We start from the raw sequence: 19,540 nt of genomic DNA on the forward strand, positions 1-19,540 counted from the left end.
ACATATGTTATATGAAACAGAAACAAAAGATACAGAGTGTTATATAACACTGCTGGACCACACAGCGGCACACGACGTCAGCAAAAGTAGCAATAAAACGAATTGCAGTTTTACTAAGTTCCATTCATTCCAGCGCACAGCAAATAAATAAAACCAATAAAAAGAGTGTGCAAGAACAACAAAGAAAACAGAGGAAGAAAATGTAATCTGAGCATACATACATACATACATATGCTTGTATGTGCATGGATGAATGAAGAGAGTTCGATGGAGTTCGTGAGCCGTAAGCAGCGACAGCGAAATGTTAATATTGCAGAAATGCTTAAATGTGAAATCCATTGCCGAGTGGGGGAAGAGCTGTAGCTGTGGCGATTACAGAAAAGGACAGCAGCATTTTATTTGAATAAATTAATTTGAAATGTTTTAGCGATAAGCTAAAGGTAAAAAGCTGCTGACCACTGAAAGTGTCGAAATGCGAACAGTACCGCACAAGACAAAAACAAAATAAGCAACAAAATTGTCCCTTGCATAAAGAGGTGTAAACGAGTTTGGACAACAATGAAATGCCTTCTAGCACTGCGTGCCAAGCGTTGCACATACACGCACGCCCAGCCACACATACACACACATATATATGTATGTACACAAATGCATCTGGCAGCTTGTCGTTTACCCATTCATAAATCCGATACCATTGGAGTCGCAGTGCGTGTGCAACAACAAAATTCCAACAATACCAGCAGAAGTCAGAGTCACAGTCACAGTTACAACAGCAGCAGCAGTATTTATGCGAAATTTATCACATTTGCAGCAAATAAATTTTGAGCGCGCGCGCGAATATCAGCCAGCAGCAATCTGGTGCAGCTGATGCCACTGTTGCAACATGCTGGTAGCAACTACATATGTATATATATGTGTATATGCCGTGCGGATATGTTTTAAAACATACTATAGCTACACACAAAGCTAAGTGTGCTTGGGTTGTTGTTAAGCGTTTTTAGCAGGCAGGCATTGTTGTTGCTGCGCTCCTTTGCCTTGCTTAACGCGTTCAAAGTAACTCAATATTTTAACAAGCAATAAGAGAAAAGCAGCAAACACAACAACTAACAACATGCCACATTTGTTAGTTGCTGATCATTGTTGTCGATGTTTTCGAAAGGTTAGTATAGTTATTACTAGCACATTGTTGTTGCCAGCAGAATAAAACCCCACAGAGGTAGCTGCGCATGGCAGCATACAGATGAGCCAACAAAAGCAGCAGCAGAAACATGTCGAAAGTTGTTAATGTTTATCACAGACTTGAGTATTTAGTGCTTTGCAGTTGTTGTAGTAGTTGTTGTTGTTGCGATTCAGGTGTTGTTGTTGTTGTTGTTGTTTGCCAACATAGGGGTCTCCAGAGACTCTAACAAAATCGAGTCATGAGAAGACAGCAGCACCCATGCATTCTGCATTGGCGTAGTTATTGTTGTAAGCGTAGCAACGCTGCGTGTCGCTTGAAGGACGTGCAACAGTAACCAGTAGCTGTTGTTACACTAGCTGCATGTGTTATTGGTGCGCACAGTTTATGTTGCTGTGCATGCGTAGCTACGGTGAACGGTTGCAGTGGCAACAGCACAAATAGCAACAGCAGCAACAACAACCACTCCATACTTTTACACATCCACACACATTTATACATGTGGCGAAATTTATATCGACGCATTAAAATCAAATCACGCAATAAATGTGTTCAACGTGTTGTTAATATTGTTTGCTGTTATTGTTGTTGTTGGATGCTTGTTATGAATACACGCTTTCAGGCACACACACACACAAAGCCTCACTGGCAGCTGCTCGCGAATGCATGCAATGCAAAGGGCCAGTGATTTGCAAAAATGAATTTATTCTAAGATAGAATTTTTTTTTTCATAAATGCTTCAAAAGCTTCCACTTCTTATCAGAGTTTGTGCTTCTCTTGGGCAAACGATTCAATGAAACCAAAGTGCCTATGTGCGTAACAGTGTTGAAATTCTTACATTAACGTCCGTATACTTTTATAGGTATGCGCTATTTTTTATGAATTCTATGCGTCAAATGTCAACTATTATTACATTGGCTATGGTTATCAGCTGCGCGAATGCGTGAATGACAAAAGCCACTGCGGCACACAAACAGTCACGTAGTCGGGCAGTCTGTTGCTCAGCTAAATATTTTACTAATAAGACAAAACTGCTTACTCACATTCAGCGAGAAGTGCGCCATTTGTAGCCCGCATTAATTTATTTGTTAGTTTGTCAAATTGTAATTAGCAAATGATCAACCACACATGTATGTATGTGTGTACTCACACATGCACACATGCATACGCAAAGGTTGCTTTGAAACAATGAAAACAATAAACTGTCTCGATAATTCAATAAGTAGCCATACAATTAAATTTACATACATTAGTATATTGAACAAGCGCGACGTTATTTTAAGAATAAATGCTTGTCCTAACAATTCATATGAAAATCGCCCGCGCCACTTCAGCTCACCGCCTCTCGCACTTGAATTACGCTCCCATATTCAAGATTTAATAAATTGCGGGGTAGCAAATAACAAACAAGTGTGGTTAATTGCCTTGTTAGAATTTATGTACTCATTATTTGATTTAAATTATCACTTGCGAAGTGTACGCGTACCGTCGTTTAATAAAATTCAGTACATTATTAGATTGTGCAATTATAAATATTGATGTATATATATGTGTTTGTGTGTGTATGAAATAAAAACAAAACAAAAAGTCGTAAGCTTTTGACAGTCGCGCCAATTTATTATTGTCACATTTATGGGGGTCAAGCGAATGACGTACGCGCCCCAATGCAGCAGCACTGCCCCGCACTATCGGCCACTGACGAAGTTATCGCTCAGCTCGAACAAAATGCGTGGTTTATAAAATCTATAACCTCATGGGCATGTACATGTGTATGTATATATGAATAGTATAAGATTGTCAAAAGAACTTCACAGTAGCTTATTTTAAGAAATAAACAACATAAAAATTTGTTAATTTGTTAAACATGGAACCTTAGCATGTTGAGATCAAGGTTTGACAAAATATAAAAAATGTATAACAACAAATAAAATTGCTGATCTTTGTTTGGAAATTTCTTGTGAATGAAATACCTAAGTTCTTACGCTGATGTTGACGTTGCTTATCACGGCTTCGAAACGTTTATGTTGATATTTTAGCTCATTGGATGACTTGCCAAACATATTTGGGAAATTTCTATTATTTTTAAAAATTTACAGTGAAACTTCTATAACTCGAATCTGCATTAACCAATGCAAATATTCGCCTCATTTAAATCTCGAGTTATAGAATATTCTTTTCTTTTTTTCAAAAAAAAAAACCCAAAACGTCAAGAAAAGAATTAACACATGGGCTGAAAAATCCCAGTCCTGACACATACAGGGTTGCCCATATTCGACAGACCCGACGGATTTCGTTGACTCTTTGGGCCCATTCTAATCGACGAGGCTTGTCCGCAGGCAACAATCTGTGCGTCAATTGAATCTTATACGGGAGTAAATGCAAATCAATGCGGATAATTCGTTGTAAAGAGGTCCGAGCAATGCCCAACTGCTGAGAACGGCGATTTTAGGATGTCCTTGGCGACGCCTTGGTCGGCTTTTATTTGGCCTCTCGACCAGTCGAAAACCTTTCGTACAAATGTTTTGCGTTCTTAGAAGGCGCACTTTTCATATTTGACTTCTTTTGTTGAATGTAAATTTCAACAATTTGGGAGCGCTTGCGTGGTGTGTACTGTGACATGGTAAAAATCTGTTTTGAGAGTTTTGGGGAAGTCTAAAAAGAACTCTGCGAAAAAGCGTATAATAATTATATATTTTGAGATTTCCTTTAAGGGGGGCCTCTACTGTAAAACTTAAAAAAAATCGATTTTTTACTTTTTGTTGAAACATACTCAGAAACAACTCCAGAATGTTCCATGAAAATCTTAAAAAGAAATCTTGAATAGTTTTCAAGTTATAAAAGTTTTAGCAAAGCAGGTATAAACTGAGCGCTCGAGCGGTTTACGGTCATATGCTGTAAGTATGAAACATTGTTTAAGCGTGTTTTTCTCGAAACCACGTTTTCAAAATTGCCCACATCACATCTCCGTGAAAAATTAACATATCAAGCTCAAACTTTGATAGTATATTTTTAACAATATTTACTAGTTTTTAAAGCTATGGTGGGAAAAAATTTATTATTTATAACCTCTTTTTTAATAACAAAATGACAACAAAAAAATGTCGATTTTTTAAAAAACTTCAAAAATTTTATATTACAAAAAAAATTTTTTTTTGCAAGTAATAGGCTTAACAACTAAAAATAATGATATGTAATAAAAAAAAATTGGTTTTTTTCATTTCAGATTTTTTTTAAATGCGCGACAGTGTGGGCAGATTTCAAAAGGCGTTTCGGGGGAGCGGCTGTACAGCTGCCATTTTGAAATGAAAATAAATTTAAAAAATTTTTTTGTACACTCAAGACCTGTGTTTATGTAACCCTAAACTTTTTTTTACTAATTAAATTAATACAAGTATGAAATCAAAATCCATGAGAATTTGATTTTTACAGTAGAATCCCCCCTTAAAGAACTCGACTTAGAAAAGTGTAAAAATGTTTATTCGAGTTTTGAAGAATTTCGAATTAGAGAAGTTCGAGTTATGAAACTAAAATTTAATGCATATTGCTTTCGAAACGTTATTGCCACTCGATTTAGTTCAAGTTGTAGAGATTTCGAGGTGTAGAGAATTCGAGTTGAAGAGAATTCGAGTTGTAGAAGTTCGAGTTATGGAAGTTTAGCTGTATATAACTTTGTGAAATTTTTAATATTATTTTTGTTTTCTATTTTCCCGTTTCTATTATTTCTATTAAGTTTAATGGCTTTCCGGAAAAACTACAATCTTTCTTTCTTTCCTTTTTCTATATCGTTATAGGCCGGCTTGGATTTAAAAGAGAATTTAGTAGCTAGTGGCGCGCCTTGGCCATATCCATCAGTGTATCATCCCTACGATGCGGCGTTCGGCTATCCATTCAATAGGTGAGTACGAAATAAATGGAAATGAAAATAAAAATATGTATAAAAAACTGGTCAAATATGTGAAAAATAGCACAAAAAAAACAAAAGTACAAAAAACAAAATACAAAGAAAAAAGTACAAAAAAAAAAACTAAAATACAAACAAAAATACAAAACAAAAATACAAAAAACAAACTTTAAAAAAAAGTTCAACAATTATGGAAAAAATTGGGACAATTACAAGGGACACAGAATTTTAGGTACAACTGGCAAATTCAATAACTCTTAAAGTATTTTATGAACAAAAATAATACCAGACCCAAAAATTAAAAAAAGTACACAACCTACCAACCCCTAATATTTTTTTAGTTGTTCTTCACAACCTAAAATACCACGTGAAAAAGCCAGTCCAATTTCTTAATAATATACTCTTCACCGATGAGAGTAAATTCAATACTTTTCTGGGTACAGAATGTGGGATTTTGTGTCCTCAACAAAGTTGGAGGCCTTACAACGCTCGGTACGGTCATATTTTTTTAACAACCTCACGAGTCTATCCCCTGGCGTTCACGTTTATTGATTTAAATGCCTAGACCCGCTTCAGATTTAGATGAACCTACATACCTATATTACATAAATTACAAAAATACATATAACTACGAATTTAACTACACTAAGAAAAATTTGCAATATAAATAGTTTGAAAACGTTTCTCTATCTTGTGTAGTACGAATGAGTTCTCCAAGCGTCCTCAGTCCAGCCTATTCGCGAATATTGCTGAAAAATTTGTATGCTTCGCCGGAAATAACAAATCCCGAAAATCCCGGAATTGTTGCAAATAGATCCGAATTTCGCGGGTTTTAAAAAAACCTGAATGCCGAACAGCAAATCCCGAACTTGCCGGTATTTGTAAAAAGCCGGTATCCTGCTATTTTGGCGTCTCTAATGGATATCTAATACCTCATACGCCAACAAGCAAACTCTATATGGTAACGCCCACTTTTCTCCACACGCTTAAATTTCAATTCCCATTTACGTATAGCTTACATTTACAACAACAATTTAATGTGATACATCAAGCGAAGCTAGTACAAATGAAAATGAAAACAGCAGCCTGCAACCAACGACATATTTCAATTAAATAAATCTATGCTCTTCGAGGAGGGTAAATCATCCTGGGGTTACTGCGTCAGCTCAGTGGGCAACACTCGCCCAACTCCTAACCCAATGAAGTCGATGGGTACAAATTGTGTGACAACATTTTGCTTTTAATGGACAAATGCACGCATTGAATATGCAAGAAGCTTTAGCGGGTGCTCTTATGCCACTAACACTTACATATACATTTTTCCTCGCGCATGTGGCATCCCTTATTTTGTGTGGCAAGTCGCATTTGTTAAGTTTGATTATTAAGCAGTGAATTTGAGCAGATGATTTTATTGTTTTAAAGCTGTAAATCTTAATAAGCTTGGAATGACAGGCAGTGTAGAAAAAAAATATGATGAAAATTAACAGCACATGACAGATAGACGGTAGCGTGGGGAAGATTAATCATATTTTTTGGTATTTTTCCAATTCCTTTCACTGAGTCAGTGGCTCTCTATTGTTTTTGAAGAGATTGCAATCACATGCGAGTCATATTTTCATGTAATTCCGCCTAACAAAGCACTGTATAAGATATGTCAATTACGCAGAAATATACGCATGTAATTACACGCATTCGAATAACATACAAATAGAGACACTTAACTGATGCAAATGCTAGCGTCAACAACTTTTTACGATAAAAAAAAAAACAATAACCAAGCCAATGGCGGCGACTTCTTGGTAGACGGCGCCAATAGATAAAAATCATAGAAATCCGTACGAACAAGCAAAGTAGCGGCAGAAGAAATGAATAATTCCCAACTATGCATTATTATTGCTTTTTTGTAGCAATTGCGCATGCGCGCCCACACACTGCCACCCACCCACCACAGCAGACTCGGCATGCCTCTGAAGGTGCCTCTGCAAAGATCCCCAGCGCCAGCAATTTGTCGATAAGCATAAAGGTGGAATATAAAATTAAATAATAAATATTTGTTTTGTTTTTTTAATGAAACACGTTAAGTTGGCAGCAAAATATGGCACAACGCGCACCAGCAGGGAAGTGAATGCCTCGTCAGTGCAAATAAAGAAAAACTCCAAAGCTTTGCCTTGAATATGCACATAGTGCGTGTGTGTGGGTTAAAGCGAAAAGAAGTCAACCAAAATAAGGAAGCGCACGAAGGCGGCCTACTCCAGCAGTCATGTTGTTGTGTTAGCTTTGTCGCCCGCCAGCAGTAGCTGGCACTCAAAAAGAGAACGCGGCTGGCGCACGTTCAATTGAAGTCGTTGTTGTTGTTGTTCTGCAGTGCATAATTTCCTGCCGCCAAGTGACTATTAAATGCACTGGCAAGCAACGATAAAAGCGCATAAATGCAAATTCACGCACACAGATGCACACAAAGCAAAATCATATTATGTATATCACATACATATGCCCAGGCGCACAGTGTTGGCTGCGCCTGCGTGCCTGGCATGGCTGATGCGCTAATCAACGGCCGCGAACGGCAAGGGGCATGCACGCCGGCAAGTGGAAAAAATCAATTGAATAAAAATTCAACAATAATACCCGAGAATTTGAACAAATCGAAGAGCAGCTGTAGCGTTTGAATGCAATGCGAGTAAAATGCAATTTACGTTCGTACAAGCCTCACAAGCAGTCAAGCTCGTAAAGATGATGATGAATTACAAACAAAGTAGCAAATCAAGTGGAGCAGAAGCGAAATATAAAGAAATAAAAATTAAGTGTGGAGGTGTAAAGATATGGCACATAAATATTAAAATATGACAAAGGGTGCTGAATTTAGAGGTATCGGATTTCAAATTGAAATAAAAAAAATTGAAAAATTCTAATTGATGGGACAATATTTGTTATTTTTGTGTAGAATCATTAATGACATTTATTTTTTAAAGTTAATCTCTGTCTAAATGTTGGCCGAAACTGCGCCGTAATTCAGCTATCCGTAAACGCCAATTTCGAATGACTCGCTGGAGGTCTGCGTTCAGTATTTCGCGAATAACTGTAGTAATGTTGACATTAAATGTTTCAATCGAAGCTGGTACACCCACAAAGCATTTGGACTTTACACACCTCAACAAATAAATGTACAAAAGTGTGATATCACACGTTCTTGATGGTCAATCCATTGGTGCAAGATGAGAGATAAATCGCGCACCGAAACGACGATGCATTAAAACCATTGTTTCACGGGCTGTGTGGGAGTTAGTGCCGTCCGCCGTCTTGATGGAACCAAATGTTGTGGAGACCAGGGGCTTAAATTTCCAGCATCAAAATGGCGTTTACCATAGAGCGATAGCGTTCGCTATTCACTGTGCCAATGATGATTAGCGTCAGCCCCGCCGTTGAAGAAATATGGGCCGATAATTCCTCCAGCCCACAGGCCTCACAAAACAGTAGTTTTCAATACGGTTTTCATCAATGGATGTATTGTGTGTTCTTGAGTGGCTTCGGATTGCTTTTTAGCCCAAATGCAGCAATTTGGTTTATTGACGTAGCCATAAAGCCAAAAATGGGTCTCATCGCTAATCGCCCTAAGTGGACTTGAGCGCTCCATGAACACTTCGCACATAGCGTCGATTTTCGTATTACAATTGGGCGATTTGTAATCGTTGTTGAGGCGTAAGTCTTTGCATGATGAAATGTCAATAAATACTGAAGTAAATTATGCATTTAATTTGACAGTAGTCACGCGTGAACTTTCAAAAAAAAAATCCTGTTTGGAAAAACTAACCCCAATCTGATCACCCTTTATAATTGATGCATATGAAGAAAATGAGGAAATTCAAATAAAATAAAAGCGTGCAATGAAGTGCTGGCATGCAGTGAAACAAACGGAAAAGTAATTATCTGGATGTGTTAACATTTATATGTACAAATATGTACACAAGTAGCATTGTAAATCAAAATCATGTTTTATTTGCATACCTGGAAGATATCTTCATTTTACTTGACACTAATTCTCACCTCAACACACGCCAGGTAGACAATTGAAAACATCCCGTCACGTAATGCACTACGCCCTACGCGCACTTATCTCACATACATACATAAATATGTATGTAAACTGTATATACGCATATGTAGATATGTGTTTCCGCAAGCAAATTCAGTAAAAATGAAATATTGAAAATTAAAAAAAAAAAAAACAAAAAACAAAAAACTTCGTGTTTCTGCAGGAAATGAACGCATAGCAAAGTCAAAGTCATGTTAAATATTTTTTTATATAAATGTTTTCGCTGAATTCTAGCTTTCGGCTACGTGTTGTTTGCACCCGAAACCATCCAAGTCGCACCGACCTTTTGTAGCAAATTATTGCATATTAGTGGAAAAGATTTGTAATTATATATATGTACGATATGTGTGTATGTATGTGCGCCCAACTATGCATTTGTGTTTTCCTGTCAGGTGTTAACACAAATTTTACAAATCGAAAACGTCTTGTGCTATTTGTAAAAAAAAAAATGGCCTAAGCTAAGCTAAATGAAAAACGTCACAGCACAAGTAACACCTTTTAAATGCTGTCATAATACTTGTATGACTGTAGGTATTTAGATATGAAGGTACTACGCCACTATAGGAATTGACAAGCAAAGACACGCGTCTGATTTTAGAGTAGCCAAGCAAAAAAGGTTAGCCCTGAGCTCGCTTCCGATTTCGGTCAGTTGAGTGCAGGTGTTTCAATAATTTCTGTTTGTGAATCTAGACATTGTGACGGCCTATGCGACATATTTTGCTGAAAGTTGATAATATAGGTGCTAAAAGTTGTGGATACGTACATGCGTACATATGCCTAAATATGGGCACAGACACGCGCTTACATAGGTACATATAGCCTCGTCGCACACAAATGCGTGCTTACACATGAACGTATGTTTCTTTTGAAATAAGTATTTATTTGTAAATATTTAATTATCCATTGATATTTCTTCCAAGTACTAATACTTTGTATGTAGTATATAGAAGATGGCGCAAAATTAATCACCCCATCGGAAGTCTTATACTTTTTGCAAATGGCATCGTAGGTCAACCATATTTGACACTTGTGAACTAGACCTCAACATACTACAAGCAATGGAATGCTTAAGAGGTTAGGGTAGTCAGTCGCCCGAAAATATGTTGATTTTCAAAAATTTTGTTTTGCTAGTCAATTGCTTTATTTCACAAAAATAAAAACATAGCATTAATACATCATATTTCGACTTAATATTAGCAAAATTTCAATAATAAAAAATTAATAATTGTAAAAGTTATCGATGTTTGTGTGGAGCCCGTTTCCTTGGAGATTCATCTAAAGTCAATCGGACAAGAGAAATAAGTTTTATTAATAGATAAAATGTGCCTGATCGAAGCAGTTTTTTGAAAAATTAACTTAATGGCGGTCTCAGGAAATATTTTTCAGATTTTCGAGAAAAAAAAACCGAAAATTAATTGTTAAGAAAAATCGAAAATTTTTTGTCGGATTCACTTTAAATTTTCACACAATATTTTTAAGATATTATACTTTAAGAATATGCAAAAATAAACCTTTTTTTTTTTGAAAATACTGACCAACCCTAACCACTTAAAGCTCATATTTAAGATTTCCATCACTCGAAATAACTTCAGTAAAAAACTTATTCAAACACATAATTGGATGATTCATTTTGTGCCACGTTGCACGTGGAATGGAATTGTGGATGTCTACAAATTGTTGCCAAGCACTCAGGCAATATTAGCCGTTTAATAATGTTTCTCTTAAAGCCAATAGATAACATTTAAAATGATAGAGAACGATTTAACTGCTGATATTTTTTACTGAGCCTTAGCATTGTGTCGAGTGTAAGAAAATGTAGTTCATCCTTTCTTAATACAACCGACTCAAAGATGTACCATCTAAATCCAACATCCACTATTATGCACATCCTTCAAGCAAGTTGATAGCCGCTGATGTTCATCGAGACCTGATGTCATATGGATTGGGCCCCGCAATTAATCCTATCAATACTATTAGCTCACTCCTCTTCCGGCGCCAATGCGCAAAAGTTCATCCGCATAATCTTTCACACGAACACTCCAAGGGCCGTCGCTTTTGATGTTGCTATCATCCATTCTTCTGCGCTGTAAATATTATATAATAGTAGAGTGTGGTTTTATTCCGCCGAGTGAGGAGTGAACTGTACAATTGCCTACTCAGTCTAAAGTAGCACTTGTTGGGGAGAGAGATAGATTTCTTTATTTATTACTTATTGGCTTTCAATGCTGGCGCTGTTATTACTTTTAATGCTGGCCTAAGTAGACAAAGTTCCCTACTTTTTCAAATTTATAACAACAGTGTTAGGGTTGCTAAGGCGCAAATGCATTGACTTAATGTGTGATTACGTATTGCCCTCGCTCATCTGCAGACGTACTCACCTTGCTTCTTTATCCACATTGGAAAAGACAGAACCAGCAACGATGTCGATTGTGCCAGCTCGGTTCAGTACTGACGCTCTCACTATCTTCTCCTACATTAGAGAAATCGGGCGATTCTGAAATCTCATTTAGCATCAAACGAACGACTCGAAGAAGTCGCAGTTCCTACATAATTGTATTAGTTTTGAAAAAAACTTGCATTGTTGTATTAGTTTTGAAGGAATACCAAATTCATACATCGCGACATATAGGCAACTTATTTTCGTGCTATTGAAAGCGGCTTTCAAATCGACAAAAAGCTGGTATATGTCGAGTGTCTTCTGGCGGCTCTTCTCCAAGATTTGGAGGACATCTGGTCGATGGTTGATTTACTAGGTATACATTAAACCGCACTGATAAGGCCCAATTAGTTTATTGATGGTGCGCTTTCGTCTTTCTCACAGTACATTCGATGGAATCCTATATGAGATATTAAAAATACTGAACCCTCGGAAATTGACGCCTATTGCAGTATTACTATATTTGTGGATTATGCAGAGTACGCTTAAGTTCCAGTTGGCAAGCATGCCAGTGCATGCACCTTAACAGTTCCACGCTGCCATGCTTGTATAGTTCAGCTGATAGTTCGGCGGCGCAAGCGGTTTTGTTATTTGTTTAACCGTGACATTTATAATTTTCTCCATATTTTTTACTGCAGTTACTTATCAAGCAGTAACGCGCAGCAGTGGTCTCTCCATATATTAAATGTACTGTGTCGATGTATCTGTTCCTTCAGGAAATCGCTCCAGTCAACAATGCACTTTTTGGTGGAATGCTCGACCGTTTTTCTTGTCAAAGCTCTTCGCAATCATGTGTTTCGCGGAGATTACGGCTCGTTTGCCAAGAATAGGGAAGCTATTAAAAATTTCATTTTTCTGGCTCTTCTGGCTCTCTTCTCACCCTCGAGTCACCTCTCCGAACTCTCGATAAAGTTTAGAGTGCCTTTTTCGGCAGTTATATGGAAGCAGATGGCATGGAATCTACTCAGTATCTGTTTCACAACTTTTCCTTTCAAACGCAATTCTTATCAACATAGCTCATAAATTCTGCTCATGCGATATCAAAGCGAATCTAAATTTATTAATTAAAGGTGCAAGCAATAGGCCAGCTGATTTGTTTTTTTTTGTTCTTTCGCCGTCAAACGAAAGGCACGAGTGTTGCTAATCGGTCTCACAAGCCAAAGTGCGTGTATAGGGATGTTAAATATACCCTTATACGTTACCGTTAACTGTAAAACATTTTGTATAAATATTTCAATCCAACCTCTAACACTTTTCGAGTCTATTTGAGGAAAAAACGACTTTCATACAATTTCCATATATTTAAATGTTTCGCTTTTATCAAATTCTCCCGGTGGCACCACCAAATTTTCAAATGCGTTCAAAACATTTTATCCAATACTTCTTAGAAATTAATAATCAATATTAATACCTTAATTTTTTAATTGATTAATTAATTAAACAAAAATAAGTTTTTGAAAATCATTCTTTAAATTCAATTCATAAAGAAAATGCGGTTTGCTGAGAAATATCCATTGAACATATTTTTTTACAATTTCTTATGATTTCTTTCTCTAATAAATAGAAAAAAATGCGAAATTGATGTGAAGAATACCTCAAAAATGTCTAATGTACTAGTAATCTCTTTAATCAATCAGCAACTCTACAAAGCGAAATGTTATGCTGTAGTTCAGACGGTGCTACACGCATACATACACATATATATGTGCAACAGCAGCATCGGTAGCAGCCCATTTTCATGTTCAAACAGCAATTATGTGGTTGAAGCGTAGCCAATATTGCCATAACAGCGGTGAACCCACATGCACATACTGTGTCCACCAACAATGTAACGCATACATTTACGAAAGCCTTGCAACAAGCCGGAAAATTAAGCTACTTTCAAACAACATGTACACAAAAGTAACTGTGAATATATACGAGCTCATGTGCACATACATACATACGTGTGTATGTTAAAAAGCACAGCCCACAATGTGGCGAACGCCCATACAATGTTTGTACTCGTATGCGAGTATGCATTGAGTGTACGCACGTTGTGTATGTGTGGCTGTACGCTCTGAGTGGTGGTTTCGCCGACGGCTATGCAAACTGAACAGCCCACTGTTAGTTCACTGACTGACTGACCAGCTGTTCGCAAAACCACAAAATGCCATAATAAGCAAATGTGCGTCAGCGACCAAAAAAATACTCGTAGATGTGCAGTGGTTGTTATTGCTTTTATTTTGCTCTTGTTTGCAAACACACACAAATTGCGTATCGCAACAAACAGAGAGCGCCAAATAAAGCCGACTCTCAAGCGCGTTAGTGGGTGTGCACCAAATAACCAATCAACCGCTCCCATTGCGGTCCAATAAAGCCGGTTCATCAGTTGTGTTAATTTATGCTTTGTTGTAGCTTTTTTTGTTGCAGCCTTTTCCCCCATTTTTTGCAGTTTATTTGATCTGTTGTAGAGTTTTATCTTTTTTTTCTCTTTCTTTATTAAATCCATATTATTTTTTGTTGTGGCGCCTATTAAAATACCACAAATTGCGCGTAAATGCTAGCCGCCGACCTGGCCGCCACGCAAAAGCGTCTATGTCGGGCACCACCAAATTTTGTGGCTTGTCCGCCTAAGGTGTGGCGCGCGGCTGGTTGTTGGAGCGCTGCCACATTGTGTGCGGTATGTGTGACATTTGTGTAGTGTGGCGTTGCATTGCGTTGCGTTGAGTCGCGCTTTGTGCGTAAAATCAATTAAAAAATCGCTGTGAATCATGTTGTCTGTTAACTGTGTTGTGTGTGTTGTTACTGCTTTTTGTTGTTGTTATGTAATTTAATAAGTGTAGCAGCAGCAAGCTGCCGTTAATGCAATGCATAACAAGTTTTTTTTGTTTTGAAGTAGGATGTAAGCATGTGCGAGGGGGGCTGGGTTATTTGTTTTGTCTGCATGCGGCAACTGCTGCTTTTAACGTTCGTTCAGCGAAACGTTGCAATTTTGATTGCAACGGCGAAATTTCACGATTATAATAGAAACTTAGTGCGTATTATTTCAGTGTTGGCAGTAAAATTTTTCTGCTCCAATGGTTCGGTATTAGTTTAGCTGAAATATTCAATAAAAATAATAATATTTAAAAAAAATTGTAAATCTAAATTTTAAACTTAATTTAAAAAATTTAAAAAATTAACTTCCTTACAAAAAGTAACTTCAAGCTAATTTAATTTATTTTTGGTTTTAACCGACGTCGGGATAACACCTATCCTACGCTTTATATATCTATATTTATAATTGGCACTTACACCCTTTTTGGGTGTTTGGGCGAGCTCCTCCTCCTATTTGTGGTGTGCGTCTTGATGTTGTTCTACAAATGGAGGGACCTACAGTTTCAAGCCGACTCCAAACGGCAAATATTATTATGAGGAGCTTTTTCATGGCAGAAAAACACTCAGAGGTTTGCCATTGCCTACCGAGGGGCGACCGATATTAGAACTAACTTTTTCTTAATTTTGGTGTTTCACCGAGATTCGAACCGACGTTCTCTCTGTGAGTTCCGAATGGTAGTCACGCACCAACCCATTCGGCTACGGCGGCCGCCGTTCACGCTTCATAAGAGAGTCTAAATCGCTTCATAATAAATAAACAGTAAACTTCACATGTCACACACTGAGTTGGCTACTCTAAGCCGACTGCCACTAAAACCTAGTCTAACCACGCTCAGATTGATAAAGTATATTATAACTGTTGTAAATGTAACTCTACAACAACAACAAATGAATGAAGTCGGCACTGTAATAGCGCGAATGGCTTTTATTGAAGAAAGTCATTGAAGAAGCAGTGATAATGACAAGCGCTTTGCACACGGCACACTAAGTAACAGAAACCTTGAGTTTTGCGGTAACGAAACTTCTGGAAAGTTTCCTCTACTTACCTTATGTAGGCTAGGCAGGTTTTGCTTAAGTTTAAGAAGTGGCATGAAGTCAGAATAAATGTGGCTGCTGAAGCAAACAAAAGCCTCACCATTTAATTTTCACACAGGAAGATTCGATTTCACCAGGTTTGTTTGTACTCCCGCATGTGTACGCAATATCTCGTGCAAAATTAATAGATTTCAAGAGAATTTGCTACATTTATTACTCTTTGGTCAGGCTAGTTTGGTATTGAAAATGGACGAAAGCAGTTCATAACCACTCTTGTCTTACGTGTAACGGCAATTTTCAAAAGAGAAAAACAACTTGATATCTCTGTTATAAATAAGACCAAATTACTTACAAAAAACATGTCTGGTGCCAAGCCTTCATTTGGGTAAATGTGTGTGTCTCTGTAAAAGCTCACCCAAACTTAGCACAACCATTGCCCCCATCTCATTTGTATGCGACATAAGTATTATTGAGATGGGATAAAAATCACGCCCACTTTTTCTGTGTTGAGATTAAATTTCCTTCAATCTGTCTGATGTTACAAGCAACATATTATTCTCACTGCCTCTGAGTTCTTGTCATTTCTAAGTTCGAAGTTTGGTTCAGACCGAATTTAGCACTTCCTTATTTGCTTGCGCTTATTTTAGAATTCTGTGCAATTTTCTCGAGACACAAAAGACAACTTTTCTTCAAAGCTTAACATCAGTTTTAAGTCGCCGTATAGTGTGGTCTAATGTGATGTGTAGATCTTGGTTCACTAAGGCCATGCAGAAGAAAGCGCTGAAAACTGCAAAAGTGATACTATCGCTTAGTCCATTATTACCAAATAACTGCCCTAATGTTTCCTTATAAACCCCTTACATCAGTACTCATATTTAAGGCAAAGTCTTATTTAAAAAGCACGCAGATATGTAAACCATTTACCAAATAGCCATTACTTGCAGTTAACGGCTTTCCATATCCACCTCACTTACTTTACACCTTCTTAACCCCTTTTCCAATGCGTTGGCATAGAATTTAAATGATGTCTTAATAACTTGGCGCCTGAAATTTGCCATGTCGCCCATTTTTTAATCGCCTTATGCCGCATTATATTTAATTGTAATCACCTGCACTCAGCCATGTCGACAACACTAAAACCCACCCTTGCCCAAACCATTACCACTACGCCACTCTAATGGTGTAACATAACTTAGAGCAGATTTTGTTGCACACATACCACCTCTTCCGTTAAACCTCGACAGTATTAACCTTTCCTCTTTTGCCTTTTTTTACGTGTGCTTGCAGTTATGGTGTCGACTTGAATGGAGCGCGTCGCAAAAATGCCACACGTGAGACCACATCTACGCTGAAGGCCTGGCTGAACGAACACAAAAAGAACCCATACCCCACCAAGGGGGAGAAAATCATGCTGGCAATAATTACGAAAATGACGTTGACGCAGGTGTCGACATGGTTCGCGAATGCGAGAAGAAGACTGAAAAAGGAAAATAAAATGACGTGGGAGCCTAGAAATCGCGTCGATGACGATGACGCCAATATCGATGATGACGATCACAAGAGCACCGATGACAATGATTTGCTAGGTAAGTTGTTATTGACCATACCAAAAAACAAAAACCATTACCACTTGCGCATTTCACCAATTTATAACCGCATCACTGTACTTCATTTGTATCCTAAACTGTACTTCAATTTCATTCTATTAATTTAACCTTTATTGTTTGCTTCCTTTTTTCCTTGCAACTTACAGATGCTAAAGACTCTGGTCTCGGCTCAAATGACGACAAAGATCGCTCGAATCGCCTTGGTGACCTGGGTGATCGTCCTGGTGAGAGCAACAACAGCGAATGGTCTGGTTCGCGTACCGGCTCACCTAATGGCTCGCCCGACCTTTACGATCGCCCCGTCGGCATGCCAGGCGGTGGCCATCCACTTTTCCATCCCGCCGCATTGCATCATCACTTCCGCCCGCCAGCCGGTTCACCACCCGACATCGCCGCGTACCACCATCATCAGCAACAGTTGCTGCAGCAGCATCAACAGGCACAACAGAACTCATTGCAATCCGCGGGCGGTGTCGGTGGCGGCAGCACAAGCGCCAGTTTAGCAGCGAAACCGCGCATATGGTCACTAGCGGATATGGCCTCCAAGGACGGCAAAGACTCATCGTCAAAAGACAGTCCCCCCGGCAGTATGGGCTTGGCAAGTGTCGGCCTCGGCGAACTACCACCCACACATCCTGCTCTCTACGGCCATCCCGCGCAACACGCCTCCCCAGGTAAGATTCTATCGCCACTGGCGGCGCGCATACCAAACTATTCGCCTTATGTGCGACCCGACCTCTATCGCGGTTTCTATGGGCCCGCTGGCCTAACCGGTCCGTCTCAGGAATTTCTCGAGCATCAGCGCAATTTCGGCGCCAGTCTGGCCGCGCACAATGGCCTCAGCATGAATCCGCTACTGTGGAAGGCAGCAGTCGCTGGCGGTACGCCATTCGCGCCACTAAGCCTAACTACGACCGGCAACCATCATACACCACAACATGTGCCGCCACCAGCGGGTGCATCGCCATCGGCCTCTAGCACCTCCTCGTCAATTGGATGTGATGTCGTGCAGCCTCCCACATCCATGAGTCTAGCACAATCACACCATATAGGACCCATATCGGGCAATTCGAACTCCTCATCGAACTCCTCCAATTCGGGTAAGCTGTCGCCAGGCAAACCATGACAGTTGACGGTATCACCAACACCGCCGGCAGCCACAGCCACTACAACGACGGCTATGTTGACCGGTGTGAATACGTCACAGCCACCGCCACGGTCGACAGCGCCCATGTCGACCTCGATGCTGCTCGTCAGCACACCATCGCCTGCGCTCACACACACACATACCCATACGCACACGCACACATTGACACATGTGATACCGGCGGCGGCAGCGGCCGCAGCAGCAGCCGCTTCCTCGCCAATGTCCGCCTTTCGTTCGTTGATCGCTTTCCGCGAACAGCATTTGCAACAGCAAGCGCCCAAAGTAACGCTACGGCCGTAATTCGAGCGACGTAACTGCGACTGTAAATGACTGCGTTGTGTGCTATGTATGTAGTAGTGGATGAAAGGTGAGCGCAGTGCTGTGGGCGCATTGAAATTGAGAATTTGTACTATCGGACAATAATTTACATGTGATTTGATAATTTTTAATTGAGAGCAAGCGGTGAGTACAGCCCACTTGAAGACGTTTACACCAAAAAGTATTTGATTAGCCGAGAAATATTCAGCGAAAATAAATATTAAGTTAACAGCATTAAACACTTTCGGGAACCACTCAAACAGTACTAAGCTGGTCGAAATTTCTCTTTTTCTATTTCTTTTTTATTTCTTTGTAAATAACAGGGAAGCGAAGAAAACGAAATTAATGAAAAATACACTGAGAAATAAAAATGAAATTCATAGAAATACAACTTATGCAAACAGAGCTTATAGAAAGTAACAGTTAATAAAAGAAATTGTAAAAAGCAAGAGATACACCGATTGAAGAAAAAAATTGTAAAGGAAGTACCTTAGAAGATGAATAGGGAGAGTAGCATTTGAGGTGTAAAGAAGAAGGATTTCCAAACTGTCATTTCAGATGTAATATGAAGTAAAAGTATTCAAATATTGTATTCACACACATAGTCCAGACACAAACTGAGTATCAGTGAAAAATTTGCGCCACAAGATTTATTTTAGTTTTGCAAGATAACAAACAAAAACACAAAAAAAAAAACATATCAGAGTGCAGAAAGGCAGTAAAGCGTGCAGAAAAATTTTCAATAGCTGTAAGATTTTTTTTTTTTGTTTTTTTTTTTTTCAATGTATGGTATACTCTAACACTGTATAGTCACTTAGGTTGTTTTGTATTGTTTTAAGTCTTAAACGTTTTTGTTCCTGTCGTTTGTAAAATAATTTATTAATTAATAAAAAAATATTTATTTGCAACTTTCATGTTGATAGAGCAAACAAAAAATACCGTGCACAATTTTGAAAAAAAAAAAATATT

The 19,540-nt window shown here is 38.5% G+C and overlaps 1 protein-coding gene across 1 annotated transcript in view; it reads left to right on the forward strand.

Moving 5' to 3' along the window:
* LOC128860646 (homeobox protein araucan) overlaps window positions 1-19,294 on the forward strand; it is a 69,420-nt gene extending 50,126 nt beyond the window's left edge. Inside the window, exons 3-5 of the mRNA XM_054098289.1 lie at window positions 4,969-5,072; window positions 16,787-17,085; window positions 17,253-19,294. Of these exons, the coding sequence (XP_053954264.1) occupies window positions 4,969-5,072; window positions 16,787-17,085; window positions 17,253-18,232 (1,383 nt within the window). The 3' untranslated portion in view covers window positions 18,233-19,294. The remainder of the gene's footprint in view (window positions 1-4,968; window positions 5,073-16,786; window positions 17,086-17,252) is intronic.
* The last annotated feature ends 246 nt before the right edge of the window (window positions 19,295-19,540 follow it).

Source organism: Anastrepha ludens, chromosome 4 (assembly GCF_028408465.1).
Source record: "Anastrepha ludens isolate Willacy chromosome 4, idAnaLude1.1, whole genome shotgun sequence".
Lineage (NCBI taxonomy): Eukaryota > Metazoa > Arthropoda > Insecta > Diptera > Tephritidae > Anastrepha > Anastrepha ludens.